We start from the raw sequence: 20772 nt of genomic DNA, 5'->3' as shown, positions 1-20772 counted from the left end.
ATTATCAACTCAGGATCTCTTTACCACTGCACCCACATCAATACAGGGCATAGATACTAGCCAAATCATGACTGCCGTGACCAAGTTCTTGGCCTTTGCTTCTCTGGCTATGGTCGCCGTCGAGGCCGCTGCCATCCATCCTGCTGCCACTGCCGGGTCGACTGTTCGCGTTCACATGAACGATTCCATGGTAAGGGAAGAAAGACACCCCTGGACTGTGAAATAGACAAAATTTAACTCACAGCTACCCGCCCAAATCATATTTCCACCAGCAGACTTTCCCACCACCCGGCTTCACCTTGGTAGACACGCAGTGGATGGTTGAGATCCGGCCGGGCGAGAAGATCCAGCTAAACGGCACCGTCGAGTCGGTCTACGCGAAAATGCTGCAGCTCAACCCGGACTTTGAAAAGGACATGGCTGAGAAGACGGCAGCGAGGCGCGCGAGGGAGCAGCAGCACCAGACCAGCACGCTGAGCAAGCGTGACCACAACGAGTGCAACGGCGACTACCGCCCGGCATCGGCCGAGTCCATCAGCAGAGGCATTGAGTACCTCCGAAAGGTCAACGGCGAGCCCATCATTGACGGCGGCACCTGTGGCCGTGTCAGCTGCGGCAGCGGTGGTGGTATCGGATGGTGTAGCTATGTGAGTTTCTACCCTCCACCCCTAAACCTGCACACGAGAGCTTTATCTAGTTTCTTCCCACACTGACATGTTTGGTTTCGCTTACGACAGAGGAATGACCGCTACACGGTCAACTCGTTTGGCTGGATCGGCAACGCTGCCGAGATCGTAGTTCAAGACTGCTCGTTCCCGGACATGTACGGCAAGGATTGGGTTGCCGGACGGCGTTATCATGACGCCAACGTCGCTGTTTGGGTTGGCTCCCAGCAGTGTTGAGAACACCCCATTGCAGGACCTTCTTTGACGAGCTTTTGGATCGCTCCTGGCTTTCCGACGGCGGTCATGATGTTACGCAATTATCCGAAAATCATAGCCAGATTGGTATCTACAGGCCTTGACGTTTGTTTACATCTTACTAGTTCCGACGGATTTTTATTGTGGAGTTCGTTGGTTGTGTAATTCGCCCTAGACAGACGGATATCGACCGGTCTTGTCTGCGGCTGGTCTACGGTAGTCTAGGTCTAGATAGAACTAGAACTAGATCGAGACCTAATTAATTCGCTGAACAAGTTGTCCAGGCCGTGGCATTTGTACGGTATACGAAATGAATAAACAAAACAAAAATTGACCAATCTGGCAGTTACATAATTACAAAGTATGACATTTGGGTTCGTCGCTAAGATTCATAAATGACTCAAAATCCTCTATCTCCAACAGACCTGAACAAATATCACGCGATGGATTGACAATTGAAAGCATCATCGATATTGGGAGCACGGACATGACAGTCTGTGAGTAAGTGATAGATATTGACAAGGGCAAACCTGAGTAAGACATGGACCAAACCACAGCAAAAAAGATCGGACCAGATGCAGAAAAAGAGATCTGGGGAGAGCATGTCCTGACAGGTCTTGGCGTCCGTTTTCTTTTTGAGGATGGCCCTTGCGACCCTCTTTTTCTATTTATTTATTATTCTGCCCTCCCCCCCATGTGGCTGCTAAATTGGTTTCATCTTTCGAAAGAAAAAGAGACAATTGATGGGGCGTTTGACAGAAGCGTCTGTGCTTCTTACAAACAAAACAAAAACAAACCACAGACATTCGTCACCAGACCTAAACAAGGGCGGGCTGGCCGCGCCAGCTTCTCCCTTGTTCGTTGAAGATTGGGGTAAAAAAAAAGAGAAGCTCGGACGGGAAAGCTACCTGGACTTTGCTAGACGAGCTAGACTAGAGTAGTGGAGGCGTGGGACGGCATGATGGGGCGACAAGATTTGAGAAGCAAAACGGGAAAAGCGGAAGGTTTAGCTTTGTTTGGGTGGCGTAACAAGTTTAGGTTTGTTTTGAGGTTTCTATTTCTCCAAGTGTTTGTATTCACCAGTCCGGGTTCCAGAAAGAAAGAAAGAAAGAAAGAATAACTGCCTGCCCCATTGCAGACGAGTTTTTGAATGTGGCTTGAAAAAAAGAACAAGAGGATCTGGATGCTGTTTGAAATTTTGTCTCCATGATGCAGGACTATCTAGAATAGGAAACTTATGAAAAGCAAGAAAAGATAACTAGATGAACAGAGAGATGGATGATCTTGTAGAAACAACTCCGGCCCTGGCTCTGTTTGGGCTGTATGATGGTAAAATGCGAAAAGAGTAGATAAGCGAGAAAAAAATGGCTCGAAAGTGAAAAAGGTATCATGCAAAATGTACAGGCTAAAAAGAGTAGAATCCCCTATAGGGCGAAACAGAATATGCAGATGAATAAGGTTGCCAGAGATCAGTGAGAAACACCATCTATAGACAAATGAAGAAGAAGAATCAAAGTAAAACAAACTACCTCCACGTCCCATGGATGCGCCCACGTCGACTCCTGCTGCTGCTCTTGAGGCCGACGTCGCCGTGCGCCATCAAGCTCTTCCACCTCCTCCCGAGGCTGGCCTTGTCCCTGCCCATGCTCCTGGCGCAGTCCTGCCACTCCTCTTTGGAGAGCCTGAGCTTCTCGAGCACCAGCTCCACCAGGATCCTGTCGTCCTCGGCGCTCCACTCCTCGCCGTCCGCCTCGACCTCGACCTCGGTGCCATCGCGGCCCTGCTGTTGCTGTTGGGGCTCGTGCACGTTGTGAAAGTCGGCCCGCTCAAGGCCGAGAGGAACGATGGCCGGCGCGATGCGCGCGCGCTTTGGCGTCTGTGGAGCTGCTGTCATGATCAAGTCTTCATCGTTGTGGTTTTCCGCCTCGCTCTCCGACGACACATCGTCGTCCTGGTCGCTGCGACGCCTCTTGTTGGCGCCGCGTGGTGGCGGCGGCGGCGGGGCGCGCTTGACGACCTTTCGCCTGCGAGGCGTCTCTGTGTTGTGCATGTTTGTGGTGCTTTTGCTGTCCGTCGATGCTGCAGGCTTGCGCGGACGCAGACGCAGCTTAAGGGGCGACGGCGCGTGTGTGAGTGGAGGGCTGGGGAGTTGGCCGTTGTTGTTGTTGCTGGTGCTGCGGACGAGTGCCTTTTGCGGGATGATCTGGGGAGGAGTGGCCAGGAGGCTCGGGGCGGGGGCGGCGAGGAGAGCCTGCAGGCTACGGCAGGTCGCGAAGAGGTTGTTGAGGCCAAGCCCGGTCGGCGGTGGGCTGCTGGGTGGTGAGGCGAATTGCGCCGCGGGCTGGAGACGGTAGGCTTGCGACGACGCGACGTAGCCGTTATTGCTGTCGCAGGAGACTGCAGAGGGGAGAAGCATTTTGACTGCGCTTGTTCCGAATAGAAGTGCTATTGTTATGTTGTCTTTCGTCTGTTGTTTGGGACGATGCGCTGGTTTTGCGATTTGCGACAGGTCGCGACGGCAACAGATTGTCGGGCGGGCGCAGGAGAAAAGGTGGTAATGCGCAGGCTGGGGAAAGTGCTCAATAAAGTCGGATTGTGTTTTACGATTTGGGTTGTCTTATGCAAGTCAAGCAAGAGAAAAGTAGAAGGCTAGTGTTTGTTGTACTCGTGAGCGGTTGTTGTGTTGCAAATAAGATGGCGAGGTGAGGTGCGAGTTGTTTGTGTTTTGGATGGAATGGAAAACGGGGGTGGGAGGGATGAAGAGGAGACCGGGACTGGGGTGTGGGTGGGAAGCAAAGGGCCTTAATGCGCCTGATAATGTCGGTGACAATTGGGAGAGAAGAGCGAGAGAAAGGGCCCCCAGGATGCCACCGCAAACAGCTCGACAGCGCACCCTGCAAGGGCGTTGGACCCTGGCAAGTTTGGTTCGGGCGGGTCATTTTAAGCGGAGACCTTGATGAGATGAATTATGATTAGTGGGGGTGGGCACTTCTTTGGTGGAGAAAACTCTTCTGATTCACTTTGGCTGACCGCCAAACCCATGCCCCATCGGGGCTCCTGTCGTTTCCTTTTTTCTTCTCAGCAATGTCCTACTTTGCGACAATACCTTTTCTTTAGAAGCTAGAATTTTTAGTGTGGTTTTGTTGTTTATGTTTTACTGTGCTGGTGCCGATCTGTCTTCTTTTCTTTTTTTTTGGCGTCGTTGACGAAACCAAACAAAGAAAGTCTTTCTTCTCTAGCAAGAGTGACAACGAATCAATCAAACTTAGCCCCGAGCCAAAGGGCGGCAGAGGCGGGCCTCATCTAAGTCACTGTTATGTGTACTTTGCTAGGGAAGTAGACTGACTTTACCAAGGTCGTACCTTGGTCATCACATCGTTCCAGAGAATTACAAGGGTTCGTCTGGGGGGGCAGGACATGGTGACAGGCCAAGCCGAGTTCGTCCAAGTGCCGATACCAATCTGTCGTCCGCCGTTGGGAAACCCTGGCCACTGTCACCCAATTCGCGCCGTCACTCGTCTTCACTTTGCTGTGAATGGAGCGCACGCATTCATTCGACATACAACCCAACGTCCACATGACCACCCTGGTTGCCGCTCGATTATCAAAGGGCTTACGTTCACGGTCTTCTTTTCTCCTTTGGCCCTTCCCTTCAGACCGAGTACATAGTTTTCTTGATGGTGCCAGCTTGATAAGGGACAGAGAGAGACACCTACTGATTATCAAGCAACATCTTTTGCGCAGACCAGACAGACCTCTAAAGAGAGCACAGACCGCATTGCGTCAATTTCCATCATTTTGCCCATCCTGGTGTGAGTGGCTCTGCATTACCGTACCGTGCGATCGAGTGTGAACTTGAACGATCACAAGGTAATTAATCCGGACGTAAAACGGGTCCCGGGAACGGCAGATGTGGCACTGTAAGCCTCCAGGGCTGTGTTAATAACATAATCGCTCCGATGTTCGACCCTTTACGTAGCAAGAGAGTTGTTCGAGCCTGGAGCCCTTGTTATTCCGAAAATGACGACTTCCCTCCTTCAGCAGCCTTGTTTTCTCTCGGGCGTTTCCACCCCCTTGGCTCTTGGTTCTTTTACCAATCTACGAACAAGAGCACTGACCCGATTCAGTATCGGATCGACCTCGGTCGTCATCCCAAAGTCTAGAACACTGTGATATGACGCATTTGACCATCCACTCCCTTCTATCTCCAAAGATATCGCCAGGACTAGTTGCGACAGTTTTCCCAATACTGCATGACAAAGTCTCTTCCTTGTCGCAGTCTGCAGGAGAAAGAGGAAGGGAGCGGGGGGACACCACAGCAACCATCGGAAGGGGGGAGAAGAGGGGCGCCGTACCGTACCACAGTCTATGCATAGGAAACAGAAGAAGAGAAACGAGGCATATCCATATCTCTCATCCCTAGCCCCCTCGTCGTTTTCCCTTTCTCCAGATTTTTTTTTTGGGCTGTCTGCACCTGTGCATGGCCTCCCTTCAAATGCACTCCATTTCCCTCCGCACGGGGGAACCGTAGAGAACAGAGGGACAAGGTCAAGGTAGGGAGATAACGAAAGATGAACCCAAGTGTCTTTCATGCACAGTACATCAAAAGCAGAATGTCTCGACTGCTGCAAGTCATGAAGAGCGACAAAATATTTGCTTTTCTTATCTCATGTCTTACCTTTGACCCGTGCCGCTCAATGCCGTCCTTGTTCTCCTTTTTTTTTCTCTCTTTGTTTTCTAGTGCATGAACAACACAAAAAAGAGGCTGTTGATTTCCCCGAAGTTGAAATCGTCTACTCCGGCCTGCCGGTAACAGAGAGAGACAAAAGTGCCTCCGAGAAACAAGGTAGGCGGTTAGATTAGTTGGAAGGAGGTGGAGGGGGGCATGCGGTCCTATCCTGCCACTTTACGCGAAGTTGGACAGACGCGTGTGGCGTCGCGAACTAGACGCGTCGAAGCGCGCTCGATAGATCGCGCGATTGACCAATCAGACGGCTTCTCTTATAGCACTGGGCTGCTCGGCACTTTACAACGTGCCTACGCCCCCACTAAAAGAATTTGTTCCTTTGTCCGGGTTCGGGTCTGGTCCGGTCACCGTTTTTATGGGGAAATTATTATGGGCGCGCCCCCAAAATTTCTCCACTGCTTTCCATGGTAAATCCCCGTCGATCCGAAGCTGTGAAGTGCAAAAGTATCTCCAACGTGGTTTGTCAAGCGGAAAGGCCTGCCGGTAAAACTACTTCATACCATGTACGGATATTTTTCTCACTGAACCACTGAACCCTTATCGTGGCCCTGCATATCCTCCGCCAACTTTTTTTCATGTCTTCTTGGGACCAGCTGCACTGCCGAACCCTTAGTTTTTTCTTTCAGGGTCTTATCGAGATGTGACCAAGTGTTTTTTTTTCTCGGCTTCGGCTACTGCCTACTGTAACAACAACTTTTGGCTTGTGCTTTCTTTGCTTGAGAGCAAAAACGAACCAACCAAGCCAGCCTCGTCCGGTTGCACCCAGTCTGATCTAGTTCTAGACCGTCTCCGGTTTTCGCCCTTGCAGCTGGTCAAGGCCTGCATACTGTTGTGCTATGCCAACGCCATCCCTTGATCTACTTTGTAGTTCCAGATCCTTTTCTCCTCTTTCTTCCCCTCAAAAAGGTTCCAAAAATTTCCCAAACCATCTGAACAAAAATACTGTCAAAACACCGCATGTTGGCTCGGCAGGGCCGTTTGTGTCTACCAGGAAAGCGGTGAAGAAGCAATGCGTGAATTTATGTTTTTTTGGGGACCGGGAGGCAAGGGGGGTTGCTTGTTCGGAGGAATCTACCTTACCTCCGCGCTTGCTGTACCTGCACTTGGTCTCCATATGTGATCCGACTTTACGAACCCCCAAAAATTGGGGTCGGCCGGGTTTTCCGGGCTGATTTGGTTCTGTTTTGTTTATAGGCCAGGCCGCATTTCCAAATCCGAGTCTGGGGTCTAGGTCTGGGTCTAGTTCTAGAAGTTCTCGTAGAGCTAGCAGATGCATACGGAGGGGACTCGACTCGGCCTGGTCAACAAACAAACAACTCAGTGCTCGGGATGGGAGGTAGTCATGTAGCCACCAAATTGAGCAGTCTGCCAAACAATATAGTCGGGTGTCCTTATTGCATTCTGTAGTTTTCCTTGCCTGTGCCTGCCGAGTATTGGGTCCGCTTCTGCCATCTGTACCGGTGGCATTCACTGTATGCATACCTAGCTACCTACATAAGAGCTTGTGTAGGTTTTAGGTGCAAACATCATAAGAGGCCGGACTCACAACTACACCTCTCTTTCTCACTATTGGCGGGATTTGCTGTATTGCTTCGTATATAAGAAATTTTGATCGATCAATTTCCTAAAAGCTGTTTTCTAGGTAGAGACTGTCGAGAATTGAATGGTAGGCCTCCTTGCCTTCGTACGAGATGTTCATGACACAAGGAAATTAAGAAGATAGAGATGAAATAAAGAGAACAGTAAGAAGCCAAGGAAGAGAACACTCTCACCCCACCTCCTTGGAGACTCCGTCTTGCCAATCTATAAATGGCCTTTTTGACACTGACTCCTGAAAACCCCGATTTCTGTTGTTCGCCCCTCTTCTCCCTTGGACGAGTATCGAACCGCTTAAGAGCAGTTGTCAACCGAGAAGGACTTCCAGTTGCGAGTGAGGCAGGTGCCCACACGCGAGGCAGTCGCACCGTTGCTGCAGTTGCTGTCGGTGTAGACGGTCACTTTGAAACTCTGGGTCAGCTTTTTCCCCCTTTCTCTTCCTCTGTCTTCCATCGCCCACAAGAAGAAAAGCATAAAAAGTCTCTTACAGGTGCAGCTGCCCCTCAAAAATGTAGTCCGGACGCTAGCGTTCGACCCGAGGGTGAAGCACTTTCCGTTGCTCGAACCGGGGCCGCCGCCGGGGATGGAGACAAAGACGGTGGTCTGGTAGTTGTTGCAGCTGCCCGACGCAAAGATGTCGAGGGCGGACAGGTCGTTGGAGCCTTGGCGCGCCACCAGCTTGCTGCCGGCCGAGACGCTCGTGTCCCTGGCGTCGACGGTGCGCATGACCTGCACGTCCTCGACCACGGGGGCCGCGGAGGCGACGGTGGCCAGGAGGGTGATGATGGAGATGATGGAGAACTGCATTTTGTTTGGGGGGGTGGAGGGGTTTTTTGCTTGTGAAAAAGGCTGGACTGGACTGGACGATGATGCTTGGTGGTGAACAAAGGAGGTAAAATGAAGCTGGAGAAAGATCATGACTACCCCCTTTTTATAGTTTTCGTACGAGTCTTCATATCATTATCTTTCTACCTTGATATGATGCATCAATGCCCTTCTTCTGGCCTGTCGACTGTAGCAGAACAAGCATCTGTCTCCGACCATCATGGTCATCAGTTCAACCTGGACTGCATCATTGGTGTTGAGGCTGTCAACATAGCCCCGGCGCAACTTCTCGCCACAGGATGACGGCGATCATCAGCAGATGAGAAAGGCAGAGTGCATCCATCACCATCGACTCCTACCCGGTGCTTACTGATGTCAATGCTGCAGGAAGTATAGTCATTCATGATGTTTCAGATTTCTGTCGGGGTTAGAAAGTGCTGCAATACTACTGTTGACTAGACACGGGTTCCTGTTGTGCGACAAGATAAATTGTGCCATACATGCGCCAGACACTACCGAATCTAGACATCATCCCCCACAAAGGTAATCAATCTACAATGGCAAAGCTTACTTTGCGCCACAGAAAAAACATCGGGGATCGGCGGGCGGGTAGGTAGGCTTACTGATGTTAAGTTGTACGACTTTCCCGATTCGGTCGTATTCTGCCAAAATATCTGCAAGATCTGAGCTGAACAAGCACAAAAACACTATATTTCAGTGAGGGAACCAAAATATTACTTTGACAAAACTTGACCGCCAATTCATGTGTAATAACACAACATCCTTCTGCCAACCGCGCGCCGGCGTGAATAAGTGATCTCCCATCACCGTTGTGCGTAGAAGGTGCTATTTTGGGGCAAATTTTGTTTGGATTCAGGTGGGCCCACGCAACAATCGACGCCCCCTCAGCATGCTGCGTTCTTTGAGTTTGCTCGACTGGGGCGAGATGTTCACGCGGCCAACATCATCCAAGACGGATGTGATGCAAAAAGGGAATTGAACATGGTGGGAAGGAATAGAAGCAGACTTTCCAGTGGAATTCGGAGCAACATAGCCAAACAGTCAACGGAACCCCTTTTTGATTCTCCAATAACTTTTTTGGTTTTATTTTATTTTATTTTATTTTTTTACAAAAGAAAGCTTATACAAGAGCTTGCCACAAAAGAAATGCTCTTCTAGTCTGATATCTGGTAGGTAGTATAATGAAAACGCTCGTCACATGAATCTGCATCCAGCCTGGCTGCCGTATGACCCGCTAGGAAATCATCGCAAAAGATCTCTAACCCTTCAGCGTCTAGTTTTCTCGCCGAAGTCGTTTCGGTATTTGTTGGTGCTTAGTTGGCCTCCCCAAGAATCATCTCAATCAGCTTCTCCTTCTCGCTGCTCTTCTTCACCAGATCCCAGAACGCTGTCTCATCCGTCTCTTCGCTGTCGACGATGCCACCAGCAGCAGCGGCGTTCATTCCACGCTTCAGCAGCTCTCCTGGCGTCCCCATCTGCGCCACCCTGCCTTCCTTGAGCACCAGGATCTTGTCAAAGTCCGCAACTGTGCTGAGACGGTGCGCAATGACAAAGACGGTGCAACCCGTGACTGAAAAGTCCTCCCGGATTGACTCCTGGATCGCAGCGTCAGTGGTGCGGTCGACTGCCGAGGTGGCCTCATCAAGCACTACAATCTTGGGGCGAGCGAGGAGAGCACGCGCCAAGCAGACGAGCTGCCGCTGGCCCTGCGAGAGGTTGCTACCGCCCGTAGAGATCGGCGTCGAAAGATCCTTGAATGCACTGCTGGCACCCGTCTCTGATGGGGTCTCAGTTCCTTGACCACCATTTTCGTCCGACGCATCCAAGAGCGTGTCATCTTCCGACTCTCCTGCGCTTGGCGACGCAGCCGGTGCATATGCTGATGGTCTCACCGGCTCTGCCGGCTTGATGAGGTGGACACGCTGCAGCGCCGTCAGGAGTTCGTAGTCATCCATCTCATCCTCCATATCCAGGTTCGACCTCAAAGTACCTGAAAACAGGAAAGGATCTTGAGGAATAATCGCCAGCCTGCTCCGTAGCTGCTCAAGATTCAACTTGGCGATATCAATGTTGTCGATCCGCACAGAGCCCTCGCGCGGCTCCAAGAGCCGGAAGAGCACAGAGGCAAGTGTCGACTTGCCAGCGCCAGTCCGACCGATGATACCCACCCGCTCTCCGGCCTCGACGGTAAACGTCAGGTTCTTCAAAACCGGCGGCAAGTCCTCGGCGTATGCCACTGTAAGGTTCTCGACCTCGATACGGCCCTGAGTGGGCCAGGCAGCGGGTGCATCTTGACCACCCTCGGGCTCTGTTTCCAGCTCACCGTACTCGAGGACACGCTCTGTTGCGTTGAATCCCAACTCGATCGAAGCCATGTTCTGAAGTAGAGCTGTCAAAGCTGAAGTGTATCCCAGAGCAAAAGTCAGACTGAAGCCGGCAAGCGCGGCGTCTACGCGACCAAATGCCACTGCGCCAGCGACGACAGTCACGAACAAAACTCCAAGCACGCCCATCCTGAAAGCCATCCACCTTTGGCACAATGCAAGGGCCCACTGAGTCTTTGTCGCTGTGTCGATCAGTTCGTACATCCGATCCGTATAGAAAGAAGTTCTGCCAAATCCGCGAATCGTTGACAGTCCGTTCAGGACCGAGGAAAACTGGTCGTAGATGGGTGACCAGACGACCGAGTTGAGACGTTTGACCTCGCGTGCTGCTGAGATGTACTCGCTGGCGATTTGTACGTAAAGAATCAGCAGCGCCAGTCCGAATAGGTTGACATACTTTGAGACGGACAAGCTATAGTAAAGGAACAAGTGGTTAGCTTATCACAAATTGAATCGCAAAAGGTAGCTGGTGCATACCTGGCGGCAATGATCGTCAGAACCTGCAAGACGTTCGACATCGATTGGCCCAAGTCCATCGCCACTCTACGGTCGACAGAGAACATGTCCGAAGTAAATCGGTTCAGAATCCGTCCAGAGGGCGTGTTGTCGATCCAACGGAGAGGTGCACGCAGGATCCTGTGTGTCATACGCTGAAATAGAACTCGCGCGGTGCGCAAGCCTATGGCAGTGAAGACGAGCATCCTACAAACACTGACCAGTACCACCGTGATTTCAAGAAGAATGTATACCCCAATCCAAAAGGCGACAGCCCGATCCTGAATCAAGCCTTGTGCAGACATCGAGCGGTCCACTCTCGGGTTCTCAATGTATACCTGGCCGTCCAAGTGAGCGTAGTCATGGCTGCCAAGATGGCTTGTAGTGCGAATGGCGGCCAAGGCAGATGACGGGCTTGGGTCACTCTCGGAAAGCTCCTTGAGAGACCAGGTCCGCCCAACAGCGATCATGCGTCCCAGAAGTATCAATGCAATGGACAGAGCCCAAAGCCAAACAGCCTTTCCGGCCTGGAAGTAATCTTTGTAGACTTTCCACTTGACTCTACCTCTCGCTCGCCCTTCTTCCTTGAGGCCCTTCTTCTTGGGCTTCTTTTTGGCGTCATCCTGCTCGTCATCGCTTTCTTCCGGAGATGTAATGGCGGATTCAGCAGCCGTAGTGTTGTCACTGCTTGACCCTGCGTGTGATGCCGTCTCGTCCGAGCTTGTAAGGGGCCGGGAGATTGGCTCGGGGGCCTCTGGCGTTAGCTTTTCGGTGTGCTCCAATCGTCCATCATCCAGCCGCACGAAATAGCTAGCTCTCGGCAGGCACATCTCTGCATGGTGAGTTGCAAGAATCCGGGTGCGACCCCTTGCCAGTTCACCCGTGAGTGCCTGGTCCACAATGATCCTACCAACATGAGCATCGACTGCGCTGAGCACGTCGTCAAGAATGACAATACCAGCGCGGGAGTACAAGGCGCGAGCGAGTGCCACACGCCAGCGCTGGCCACCGCTCAGCGTCACACCCTTGGGACCGACCTCGGTGCTATCGCCATCGACCAGCAGCTCGAGGTCCTTTTCCAATGCACATGCCGCGATAACCTTGGAGTAGCGGCCATGGTTCAGCGGGAGACCGAACAAGATGTTGTCCTTGACTGTTCCCGTCTCGATCCAAGGCGTTTGTGGGACAAACGCTGTCAAATTAGGGATTATCCACTCCGCGTCGGATATTTGGTCCAAATTCTCTGTCAGTTCTTCAATCGGTGGAGTGTGAATTGTTCCAGACACCAGGGTAACTTCACCCAAGATGGCGGCCAATAGCAGACTCTTGCCGGACCCCGTCTTGCCGCTGATGATGCTGAGCGCACCGTTTGGAAAGTCTAAAGTCACGTTCCTGAGCAGCGAGCGCTCCTCGAATGGGGTGGTGTTTTCGCCTTCGACCTCTTCAAACTTTGGCCAGGCCACAGTGGCGTTCTCGAAGGATATGTGATCACCGGTGGTTGAGATTGGCTGCCTGTCGGGCTGAGCGAAGTACTTCTCAAGCCTGACACAGCTGGTCCAAGCCTCCATGAGATAGACTTGAAGCAAAGGTAAATATGAAATAGCCTCTTCAAGCTGGTCAAAAAGGCCTAGACTTGCGAAGACGACAGATGCCTTTATTCCGTTCGTCGTAGTGAGAGCATAGACCGACAGAGTAACCGAAGAGAGTAGCAAAGGACCGGTGTTGATCACAATCATAGTTAGCCCAGCCCAGCACATCACTTTCCAGTACTGCGCCAATTCTTCGCTGCGACTCTTTAGAATCTTGTCCTCCCAATGCTTCTCCAGTGCCGAAAATCTGATCTGCCTCATGCCTTGGAGGGCTTCGGTAAGTAGGTTGGCCTTGGCGTCACGATACTTCATCAGGCCGAACTGGATCTTGGCATATCTCTTTGAGAGAAGGTGCGTAATTGGGAGTACAACGAGCGAAGAGCTCATGCCGGCCACAACAGCCTTGAAACCCATGAGCTGCACAAGGAAAGTTCCTGAAAGCGCAAGCTTGATAACTATACAACACTAATCGTTAACAACATAAAAACACACCAACCAAAAACAAGCTTAAAAAGCCCGGGTGTGATGGGAAACTAACTTGCTACTGGAAATTGATAGTTGTAGTTGCTGAACATAGTCGTGCGGTTACTAGAACAATGTTAGCGGTAGACCATTTTTTTTTCCAAACTAATATGTAAAAAGCGTACCTGTCTAGCTTCATGTGGTTGACAATCGACTGCCGAGTGTCCGGTCCAGCCGATTTGTTAGTCGAACCCGAACCGATTTGGTCTTTGTCTTTACCCTCTCCTTCAGACTTGGTCGGTGGCGAAGCTGTCTCTTTGAGCCGCATTGCCTTTTGAAATACAAGAGACTGCAAGAGTTGGAGGACCGGTTGTTCCAGTCGGGTGTAGGTAAGCCAGCGCATTGTGTTGTTCACCCAAACTTGCAAGAGCAAGCTCACAAAGAGGCTGAACACCCATGCAATGAGAGTAGGGTCAAACTTGTTTCCATCGTCCCGACGTGGTTTCTCAAGAATCTCGAGAAAGTTGTACAAGACATACTGCGGGAAGAGAGCCAGCGCACTGATTGTGAATGACAAGGCCCATTGCTGCGCCAACCTGCCCCAGTGGGCGACAATCAACTGGCGCCACAGCCTCCCTGTGAAATTCTGTGCGAGAAAAGCAACGTTGACGTTTTTGGATCTTCTGGTAAAGTCCAAATCGGGCAAGTCAGCCTTGGTAAGCTGTCGTTCCTTTGCAACGACGAACACGACCTTGTTCCAGGCGTATCCCATTCTGCGGATTAAGGAAGCAGTGTTTTGCTGGTCGACGAGGCGTCCATCGTGATAAACATCTGGCCGTTGGGGAAACGAGGAAAAGGCAATCATTGCGACGATGGCTGCCAACATTTGAACAAACCAGCTCACGGCGATGGTGATAGTAGCACCTGACTCGGTCGTCTTGCGAGCATCCTTGACTACCTCCAACAGTGGGCCTCCAAAACGGGTGACGAGTGATGCAAACAGCACTGTTGAAGTGACCAGAGCGTACAAACTGAGTTTGTATCTTCTTTGATATTGATGCTTGACCGGCAGGGTCGCACATTGCAGGCACAGCATTGTCTGTTATTCGTCAGTTAAGCGCACTGGCTTATTGAGGTCGGCAATATGCAAGGGGTATTTTCCAACTCCATAGCTTTGTTAGGATTACGTACCCATGTAATGGCATCGACACAGATCAGGAACATCCCAAATTCTGACCCGGAAGCGCCGGACCGGCCGACACTAAGCACAGATGCAGTTATGGACATTCCCAGTCCTGCTACGGCACTCGTCCATGCGAAAATTCTTGGCCAAAAGTCCGAGAATTCGGCCATCGACTGCTCCGTTGCCTTGCCATCCTTATCCTCGTAGAGATACACGTGGCCCGCGGCTTCGACGTAAGGCAAGGAGGAAGACGTGGAATCACTTCCGGGAATGCTCCTGGAGCGGATTGCGACATTTTTTATGGCGGGTGTGCTGAGTGCGGTGATAAGCGAGAGGCCAGCCACGGCTATCGAGGCCTCTAAATAGCCGCTTGTGTCCATGATAACGGGGTGGACGATGATGAGGATTACAATATCATTGGAAGCAGAAGCTTGAGATAGCGCGACGGGCTGGGTGCTGTTAAAGGGCCCTAATAAAAAGAGCGAGTGGTGCAGTGAACAAAGCAGCTTCCACAGCCGCTCTGCAAGTGAATTTTATAATGACGATGAAACCCGACGCATGACAAACCAATGCCGGAATGCAATTGAAGTGAAGAGAGAAGGAACCACAAGCTGTTTAAAAAGTGGCGAAGAATTGCTTGTAGTGGCGAGCACGCACCCGTGCTAAATTTCCGACTCGGGAAAGCGTAGTCAAGGATGTCAAAGGCCGGGACACACCCACGCGCACGAAAAGCACTGCTGTAAAATGGGTTGTACGGCAAATAAATATGGGCAAACACGGCAGCAATACTGGTTCAACAAATAGTTGCGAGCACCTCATCCAGTAGCCGTTTTGGGTCTAGGACTTGCTAGGAGGGTGCGCAAAAGTATCGTCCATGCGGTTGACATGTCTCAACTCGGTAGAGAATGGTCTTGTTGTGCCTGGGGACCGCTGCCGGCAGTTGGCGTTGTGATCCCGGTCCTGCGACTGTTAAGGATGGAGTCTAAGCTTGCCTGCTTGTTTGTTTGCCTTGCCTTGCTTACCTGACTCCTAGCCGCAATCACTTCCTCATTTATTATTATTGTTATTTTTTCTTTGTATACTTGGATGGCGGCATGCAGATGAAGGCTGAATAACATGCGGAAAACATTGTTGAGAAGCAAACATGCTGTCCATCAAGGTGCGCATTTGGCGGCACCCTCCTCAAAAAAATTCCGTGGTCGACATACAGGTGCACAATCGTTATATTGGTGCAAAGTCGGTGAGCATGCAACCCCCAAGTGTGCCCCTTGTGCCTGGCTAACAGCGTGCGGGGAACGTTACAGTGGTCGCAGTTTAGGTGCATCGCTGGAACCTGGCGCCTGCTGTAAGCTGCCCAAGTTCAGGGCTCCATTTTTTTCCCCCTTCTGAGGCGACGCGCAACACAAACACACAAACACAGAGAGACGCACGGCACGAGCCTACCGGGGTATCAGTATTCTTTGTATTGCTCTATCAAGCGGCTGCAAAAGTTCAGATGAGGCAGGCTGTGGGAGCTTTTCACGTATCAGAACGACACGCCGGGTGCCTCAGGCCAAAATCCAACCAAATGCCAACTCCACATCGCACCGGTAGCATAATGAGGTCTTGCGACAGCCGTAGTGGGCGCATGGTTGAGAGATTACAAAAGCCATTTGTAAGATGGAAGAAATAATTAACAGGCTCCCTGGAAAGGGCCGAACTCCGAATAAGCACCGGCCGGGTTTTAACTCTACGGCTAGGTAGATCAGACATACAATGGACTGAAGGAACTCGTGTCCAACATCTCACAAGGACTGCCACGTGTGAGCAAAAGGTTGGCATATCCCAGAGGCTGTGATGTTTTGAGGAACCGAGAGCAGACCGGTTTGATCGTAGCACCACATACATAGCATGTAGGCAATCAATTGTCATTAAAATATATAGCTAAGGTAGGGTAGGTACCTCAGGTAGGTATGTAAAGGGTACACGTTCATATCAGATCTAAAAGTTCCGGTACCAATCGCCCTACATGGGTTGGCATCTGCGGTTATCTTGAACAAAGTTGAGGATGTGTGCAGGGTGGGTAAGCTAGAATGAATGCTAGGCTACATCCGAACTCCGAGTGCCAGATCAGCTGCTTTATCAGCTGCTTTATCACGTGCCAGGCCTGGTGCGAAAAGTACCCGGCTCAATGCACACTGTATCCAATTCTTCGGCAACACCCAGCAGCAAGCTCGGACCAGGCCCAGCCAATGAGCGGAAAGTCATTTCTGAACGTTTGCCTGGTTTTTCCGCTCATCCACGCTCGTATGAAGCCATCTTGATACTTGACTGCAAAACACGGCATCGGCGACCAATTGTCCCGCCACACCCCGACCAAATCCCTTTTCTTCCGAAGCTGAGCACCAGTCTCACTTTGCTCACAAGATGTTCGCGGCGAGGTGTCTGCGCTCGACCTCGACGCGAGCCTTTTCGAGAAATGGCGCCGTCAACACATTGAAGGTGGATATTTGCATCCTCTGTTTTTTGCCCCGGACCTCCTCGATACGCCGACGCATGCCAACATAACAAGCACCTGGCTGCAAAGCATTCGCCTGAAGGGATACGTACGTCTCGCTGCCATGCATAGAGCCTCTCGCTGACCTTGTATTTCGTTACCCAGCGTTCCATCTCATCAAGCTCCGGTTCAGCAGCCGAAGCTTCCCCCGTCCGGCTCAACATCGCCGCGGCAGCGTCAACAGCTGTTGCCATTGGCTCAATCGCATGGTACTACCACTTGTACGGGCCTACGGCAAACGCAGGCTCGCCGGCTGAGGAGGGGTGAGTATCTTTACCTTGATTGAATGCACATCCGACGGACAGCAAAGGCGACAATCCAGCACTGATTGCGGCATATATGGGAATGCTCGACTACACGTCAACGCACGCGTTTGAGATCATCAAAGCTAACTGCGCGTGTGTACACAGTCTCCATCCAACAAAGTACCCATGGGTTCACGAGCAATGGTTCAAGACCTTTGACCACCAAGCGTAAGTCTCCCGGCTTTCCTCGATCGCCAAGACCATGTACGGAATCGCGTGCATAGCCCGCTAACCTCAGTCTTAACCGCACAACAGACTCCGCCGTGGTTTCCAGGTCTACCGAGAAGTTTGCGCGTCTTGCCACTCCCTCAGCCGAGTTCCTTACCGCACACTTGTCGGCAGCGTCTTGACCGTTGACGAGGCCAAGGCTCTTGCCGAGGAGAACGAGTACGACACTGAGCCCAACGACCAGGGAGAGATCGAGAAGCGCCCTGGAAAGCTCTCCGACTACCTTCCCTCGCCCTACCCCAACGATGAAGCCGCCCGGTTCGCCAACAACGGTGCCCTGCCCCCGGATTTGTCGCTCATCGTCAAGGCCCGCCACGGTGGCTGCGACTACATCTTCTCCCTGCTGACCGGTTACCCTGAGGAGCCTCCCGCGGGTGCCCAGGTTGGTGCCGGCCTCAACTTCAACCCCTACTTCCCCGGTACCGGCATTGCCATGGCTCGTGTTCTCTACGACGATCTTGTCGAGTACGAGGACGAGACCCCCGCCACAACCTCGCAGATGGCCAAGGACGTCGTCGAGTTCCTCAACTGGGCTGCCGAGCCCGAGATGGACGACCGCAAGCGCATGGGATTCAAGGTTCTCGTTGCCACTAGCGTCCTCACCGCCATGAGCATCTGGGTCAAGCGCTACAAGTGGGCCGCCCTCAAGTCGAGGAAGGTTGTCTACGACCCGCCCAAGGTCAGCTCCAAGCCTCAAAGGTTGTAAGACTATAATTTGAGGTGGGTGTGAAGACTTTATAGAGTTGATCGAGAGCAGGGTGGGAGGAGTTAGACAGGAAAATAGGAGGGAAGAGGTTTTCCCAAAAAGTCAGTGAGGCGGCACCCTGCCTCGACCAAAAACCACCGAGGCTTTGCCTATACTGCTGCTTTCACTTGTCTCTTGTATGTTATATGGGCTCGCGTCTGCTCTTCTGCCGAGTTAACGGGAAGCGCAGGTCGGGTTGTCCACATGGTGGTGTAGAGTGTATCAAGTTCCCCTTTTGTTGAATCTCTGGATTTTCTGCGAATACATTAGTAGATCTCTAGGTGCTTAGAATCTTGTTGCTTTGTCTGTTGCGAGATGTTCCTAAGATTGTGGTAAGACTACCTGTCAAAGGTGGCTCAGTATATGTTGCTACGTGAGGTAGGATTTTTCCTGATTGTATATCGATTGACTCATCTAACAAACTCTCCGTAGATATTGTTAAGGAGCGATCATCTTTCAAGCTTGGATTTATACACACGGTTACCATCATTTCGATTTGACGTCTCTTTATTTTATTTGCATAATCTCTCTATTTCTTCTAGCGGTTCCCCTGATTTGACTTTAAGCATGGCAATGTAACCTCCCATATTGGCTTCGGCGCTGTCAAACAGCCTTACCATGCGCTGGCTGATAATTGTAGTAAATTTAAGTCGCCACCAGCTTGGGATCGTCCTCGCCTCACCACAAGTCACTCAACGTTTATTTTACTTCTTCAGCGTTAGGGCTATGACTACACAAACAAACACCCTCTCGTGATCAGTTATCAAATATTCTGCATTTAACACAATAGACAGGCGCCGTGGGGAATGGGGCTCGAAAAGGAACATGGTCGACCCAGGACCTTCTCACGCCCCGCTCACATCACCCACAATGCCGCGCGGAGCCTGCTGCACGGGTTCAATATCAATGACGATGAGACACTGGACTTCCTGGCCGGTCTCGTTGCTTCCGGAACGGCATGTCCCGAAGCTATCGACGACCTGTATCAAGCCGGGCTGATGGCGCCGGCTGAGGATTGGGACTTCATGATGCAGTGCGCTAATTCGCATGTGCAGCTTCATAACGACAGAGAAACTCGGGATAGATATACAACGTCTTCAGAAGCAATTTTGAGCTGCTTGAACGGGCTACTTGGCGGCGGCAGTATTAAATCTCTAGAGTCGACCCATCCTAGAGATGTGGGCGACTTGCAGAGTCGACCTCCAAGTCGTTCAGATAGGCAACCAAGGAGAAAAAGCCTTGTCAAGTCTCCTTTTTGGGTGGATGGATCTCCGAATGCTGAAGCTTTACTCCAGAGACAGAGTCTGATAAGGAAACCTGCCGTCGTTGCCGCACATGTAGAAAAGCTCCAGCCTAAAGCTCTTCTTCCACAAAACACGCCGGCCGATTCAACGACACCGATCCAGGGCCATTCAGGCACGGCAGCTTTGACACTTCTGCCACTAGCACCATCAAAACCACCGCTTAAAGCCAAGTCTGGGTTAACATCTGGATACTTCCATCACTCCCCACCAAGGTTATCGCCAGGAAAACGAGGCGTCGCCATCTCTGGCCTACCCTTCCCGCCCCTCGCATCATCCAAATTTGGCCTCATCCAGGAGGAGCTGGCTCACTCGCCGTTCCAGCTCCTCATCGCCGCGCGCCTTCTCATCAAGACGGCCGGCAAAGCCGCGATCCCAACGTTCCGCCGTCTCGTGGCCAGGTACCCGACCTCGGAGGCCTTTGTAGCAGCGGACCCGGACCAGCTGCTCGAAATGATCCGCCACCTGGGCCTAGGTATGGTCAGGCGCGAGGCCATGTTGCGGTACGCCAGGATCTGGGTGGAGCGTCCGCCGCGGAGGGAGGTGCGGTACGGCGTCAAGAACTACCCGCGACCGGGGGATGCAGCTGATGTTAAAGCTGGGGAGGAGTTTGGACCCGAGGATGAGGACGAGGTGACTGTGGGAGGCAAGATGATTCGGCGCGGGCTCGGGTCGGCCTGGGAGATTGGTCACATCACGCAGGGCCCGTATGCTATCGACTCGTGGCGTATCTTTTGCCGGGACGAGCTGCTCAGTCGAGAAGGCAAGGGAAAGAGTAACGGTGGGCAGTTTCAGCCCGAGTGGATGCGCGTGCTGCCGCTAGACAAGGAGCTGCGAGCTTACCTAAGGTGGATGTGGATGCGTGAGGGTTGGGATTGGGATCCTATCACTGGCGAGAGGGAGGTTTTGTCTGATGAGCTGAGGCGTGCTGTCAATGATGGTCGAGTTGGGTATGATGACTTTGGCCAGTTGCGAATTGTCGAGAGTGAGGTAGCAGTAGTAGAGGGCACAAACACAAGAGTAAAGAAGTGATTTTGTGTTTGCGAAGTGGGCGCCTTAATTGGTATTGATTAATGTGTGAGGCAGGCAGGTGCCTAAGATGGCACCGGTGCTCCCTGATCCAGGAAGTTGCGTTCCAGAAGCTGTTGCGTGGCAACGTTTTACAGCATGAGCATGTTCCAAATAACTGAGGATTCTGAAGAGGAATTTGGAAAACCAGACAACCAAGTCTTCCACCTGCTCATCCTTGATCTTTAACTACTTTTCTGCAAAACCTTTTGACCTCAAAAGATACTTTACATCTCTTGTACGGGTATTTAGCAAAGTCGCCCACCATTCACGACAAACCCTTCCAATCCTACAGTCTCGTTCTCAACCTCGCTTGTGTTTCCTGAATCGAAATCTCCTTCCTCAGAAGATCCGACCTGTGACCAAG

At 51.7% G+C, this 20772-nt stretch overlaps 7 protein-coding genes across 7 annotated transcripts; 4 read left to right on the top strand and 3 right to left on the bottom strand.

The window, feature by feature from the left end:
• Positions 1-67: 67 nt before the first annotated feature.
• MGG_05749 (uncharacterized protein) lies at positions 68-968 on the top strand (the record flags this gene model as incomplete). Its single annotated transcript, XM_003710618.1, has 3 exons — positions 68-190; positions 276-647; positions 738-968. 3 exons carry the CDS (start codon positions 68-70, stop codon positions 900-902), a joined length of 660 nt encoding a protein of 219 aa, XP_003710666.1. The 3' UTR covers positions 903-968.
• Positions 969-1824: 856 nt separating this feature from the next.
• Positions 1825-3650, bottom strand: MGG_05748 (uncharacterized protein; the record flags this gene model as incomplete). Its single annotated transcript, XM_003710617.1, has 2 exons — positions 2447-3650; positions 1825-1852 (listed from the first exon to the last, which is right to left on the bottom strand). The coding sequence occupies exons 1-2, from the start codon at positions 3334-3336 to the stop codon at positions 1825-1827; spliced, it is 918 nt and encodes a 305-aa protein (XP_003710665.1). The 5' UTR covers positions 3337-3650.
• A 328-nt stretch (positions 3651-3978) lies between these two features.
• On the top strand, positions 3979-5175 carry MGG_16463 (uncharacterized protein). The gene is made up of 3 exons (XM_003710616.1): positions 3979-4581; positions 4665-4732; positions 4831-5175. The coding sequence occupies exons 1-3, from the start codon at positions 4456-4458 to the stop codon at positions 5081-5083; spliced, it is 447 nt and encodes a 148-aa protein (XP_003710664.1). The 5' UTR covers positions 3979-4455; the 3' UTR covers positions 5084-5175.
• A 2086-nt stretch (positions 5176-7261) lies between these two features.
• MGG_05747 (uncharacterized protein) lies at positions 7262-8294 on the bottom strand. Its single transcript, XM_003710615.1, has 2 exons — positions 7752-8294; positions 7262-7664 (listed from the first exon to the last, which is right to left on the bottom strand). Exons 1-2 carry the CDS (start codon positions 8179-8181, stop codon positions 7558-7560), a joined length of 537 nt encoding a protein of 178 aa, XP_003710663.1. The 5' UTR covers positions 8182-8294; the 3' UTR covers positions 7262-7557.
• Positions 8295-9154: 860 nt separating this feature from the next.
• MGG_05746 (multidrug resistance protein 1) lies at positions 9155-15396 on the bottom strand. The gene is made up of 5 exons (XM_003710614.1): positions 14231-15396; positions 13225-14138; positions 13116-13165; positions 10971-13032; positions 9155-10905 (listed from the first exon to the last, which is right to left on the bottom strand). The coding sequence occupies exons 1-5, from the start codon at positions 14600-14602 to the stop codon at positions 9423-9425; spliced, it is 4881 nt and encodes a 1626-aa protein (XP_003710662.1). The 5' UTR covers positions 14603-15396; the 3' UTR covers positions 9155-9422.
• A 1037-nt stretch (positions 15397-16433) lies between these two features.
• MGG_16462 (cytochrome c1) lies at positions 16434-18344 on the top strand. Its single transcript, XM_003710613.1, has 4 exons — positions 16434-16703; positions 16864-17021; positions 17169-17231; positions 17319-18344. The coding sequence occupies exons 1-4, from the start codon at positions 16629-16631 to the stop codon at positions 17995-17997; spliced, it is 975 nt and encodes a 324-aa protein (XP_003710661.1). The 5' UTR covers positions 16434-16628; the 3' UTR covers positions 17998-18344.
• Positions 18272-20717, top strand: MGG_16461 (uncharacterized protein). The gene has a single exon (XM_003710612.1). The coding sequence runs from the start codon at positions 18843-18845 to the stop codon at positions 20367-20369; it is 1527 nt and encodes a 508-aa protein (XP_003710660.1). The 5' UTR covers positions 18272-18842; the 3' UTR covers positions 20370-20717.
• The last annotated feature ends 55 nt before the right edge of the window (positions 20718-20772 follow it).

The sequence above is a fragment of the Pyricularia oryzae genome, chromosome 1 (assembly GCF_000002495.2).
Source record: "Pyricularia oryzae 70-15 chromosome 1, whole genome shotgun sequence".
In the NCBI taxonomy this organism is placed as follows: Eukaryota; Fungi; Ascomycota; class Sordariomycetes; order Magnaporthales; family Pyriculariaceae; genus Pyricularia; species Pyricularia oryzae.
Note: the sequence above shows the minus strand (reverse complement) of the source record. Positions and strands in the feature narration are given on the sequence as shown.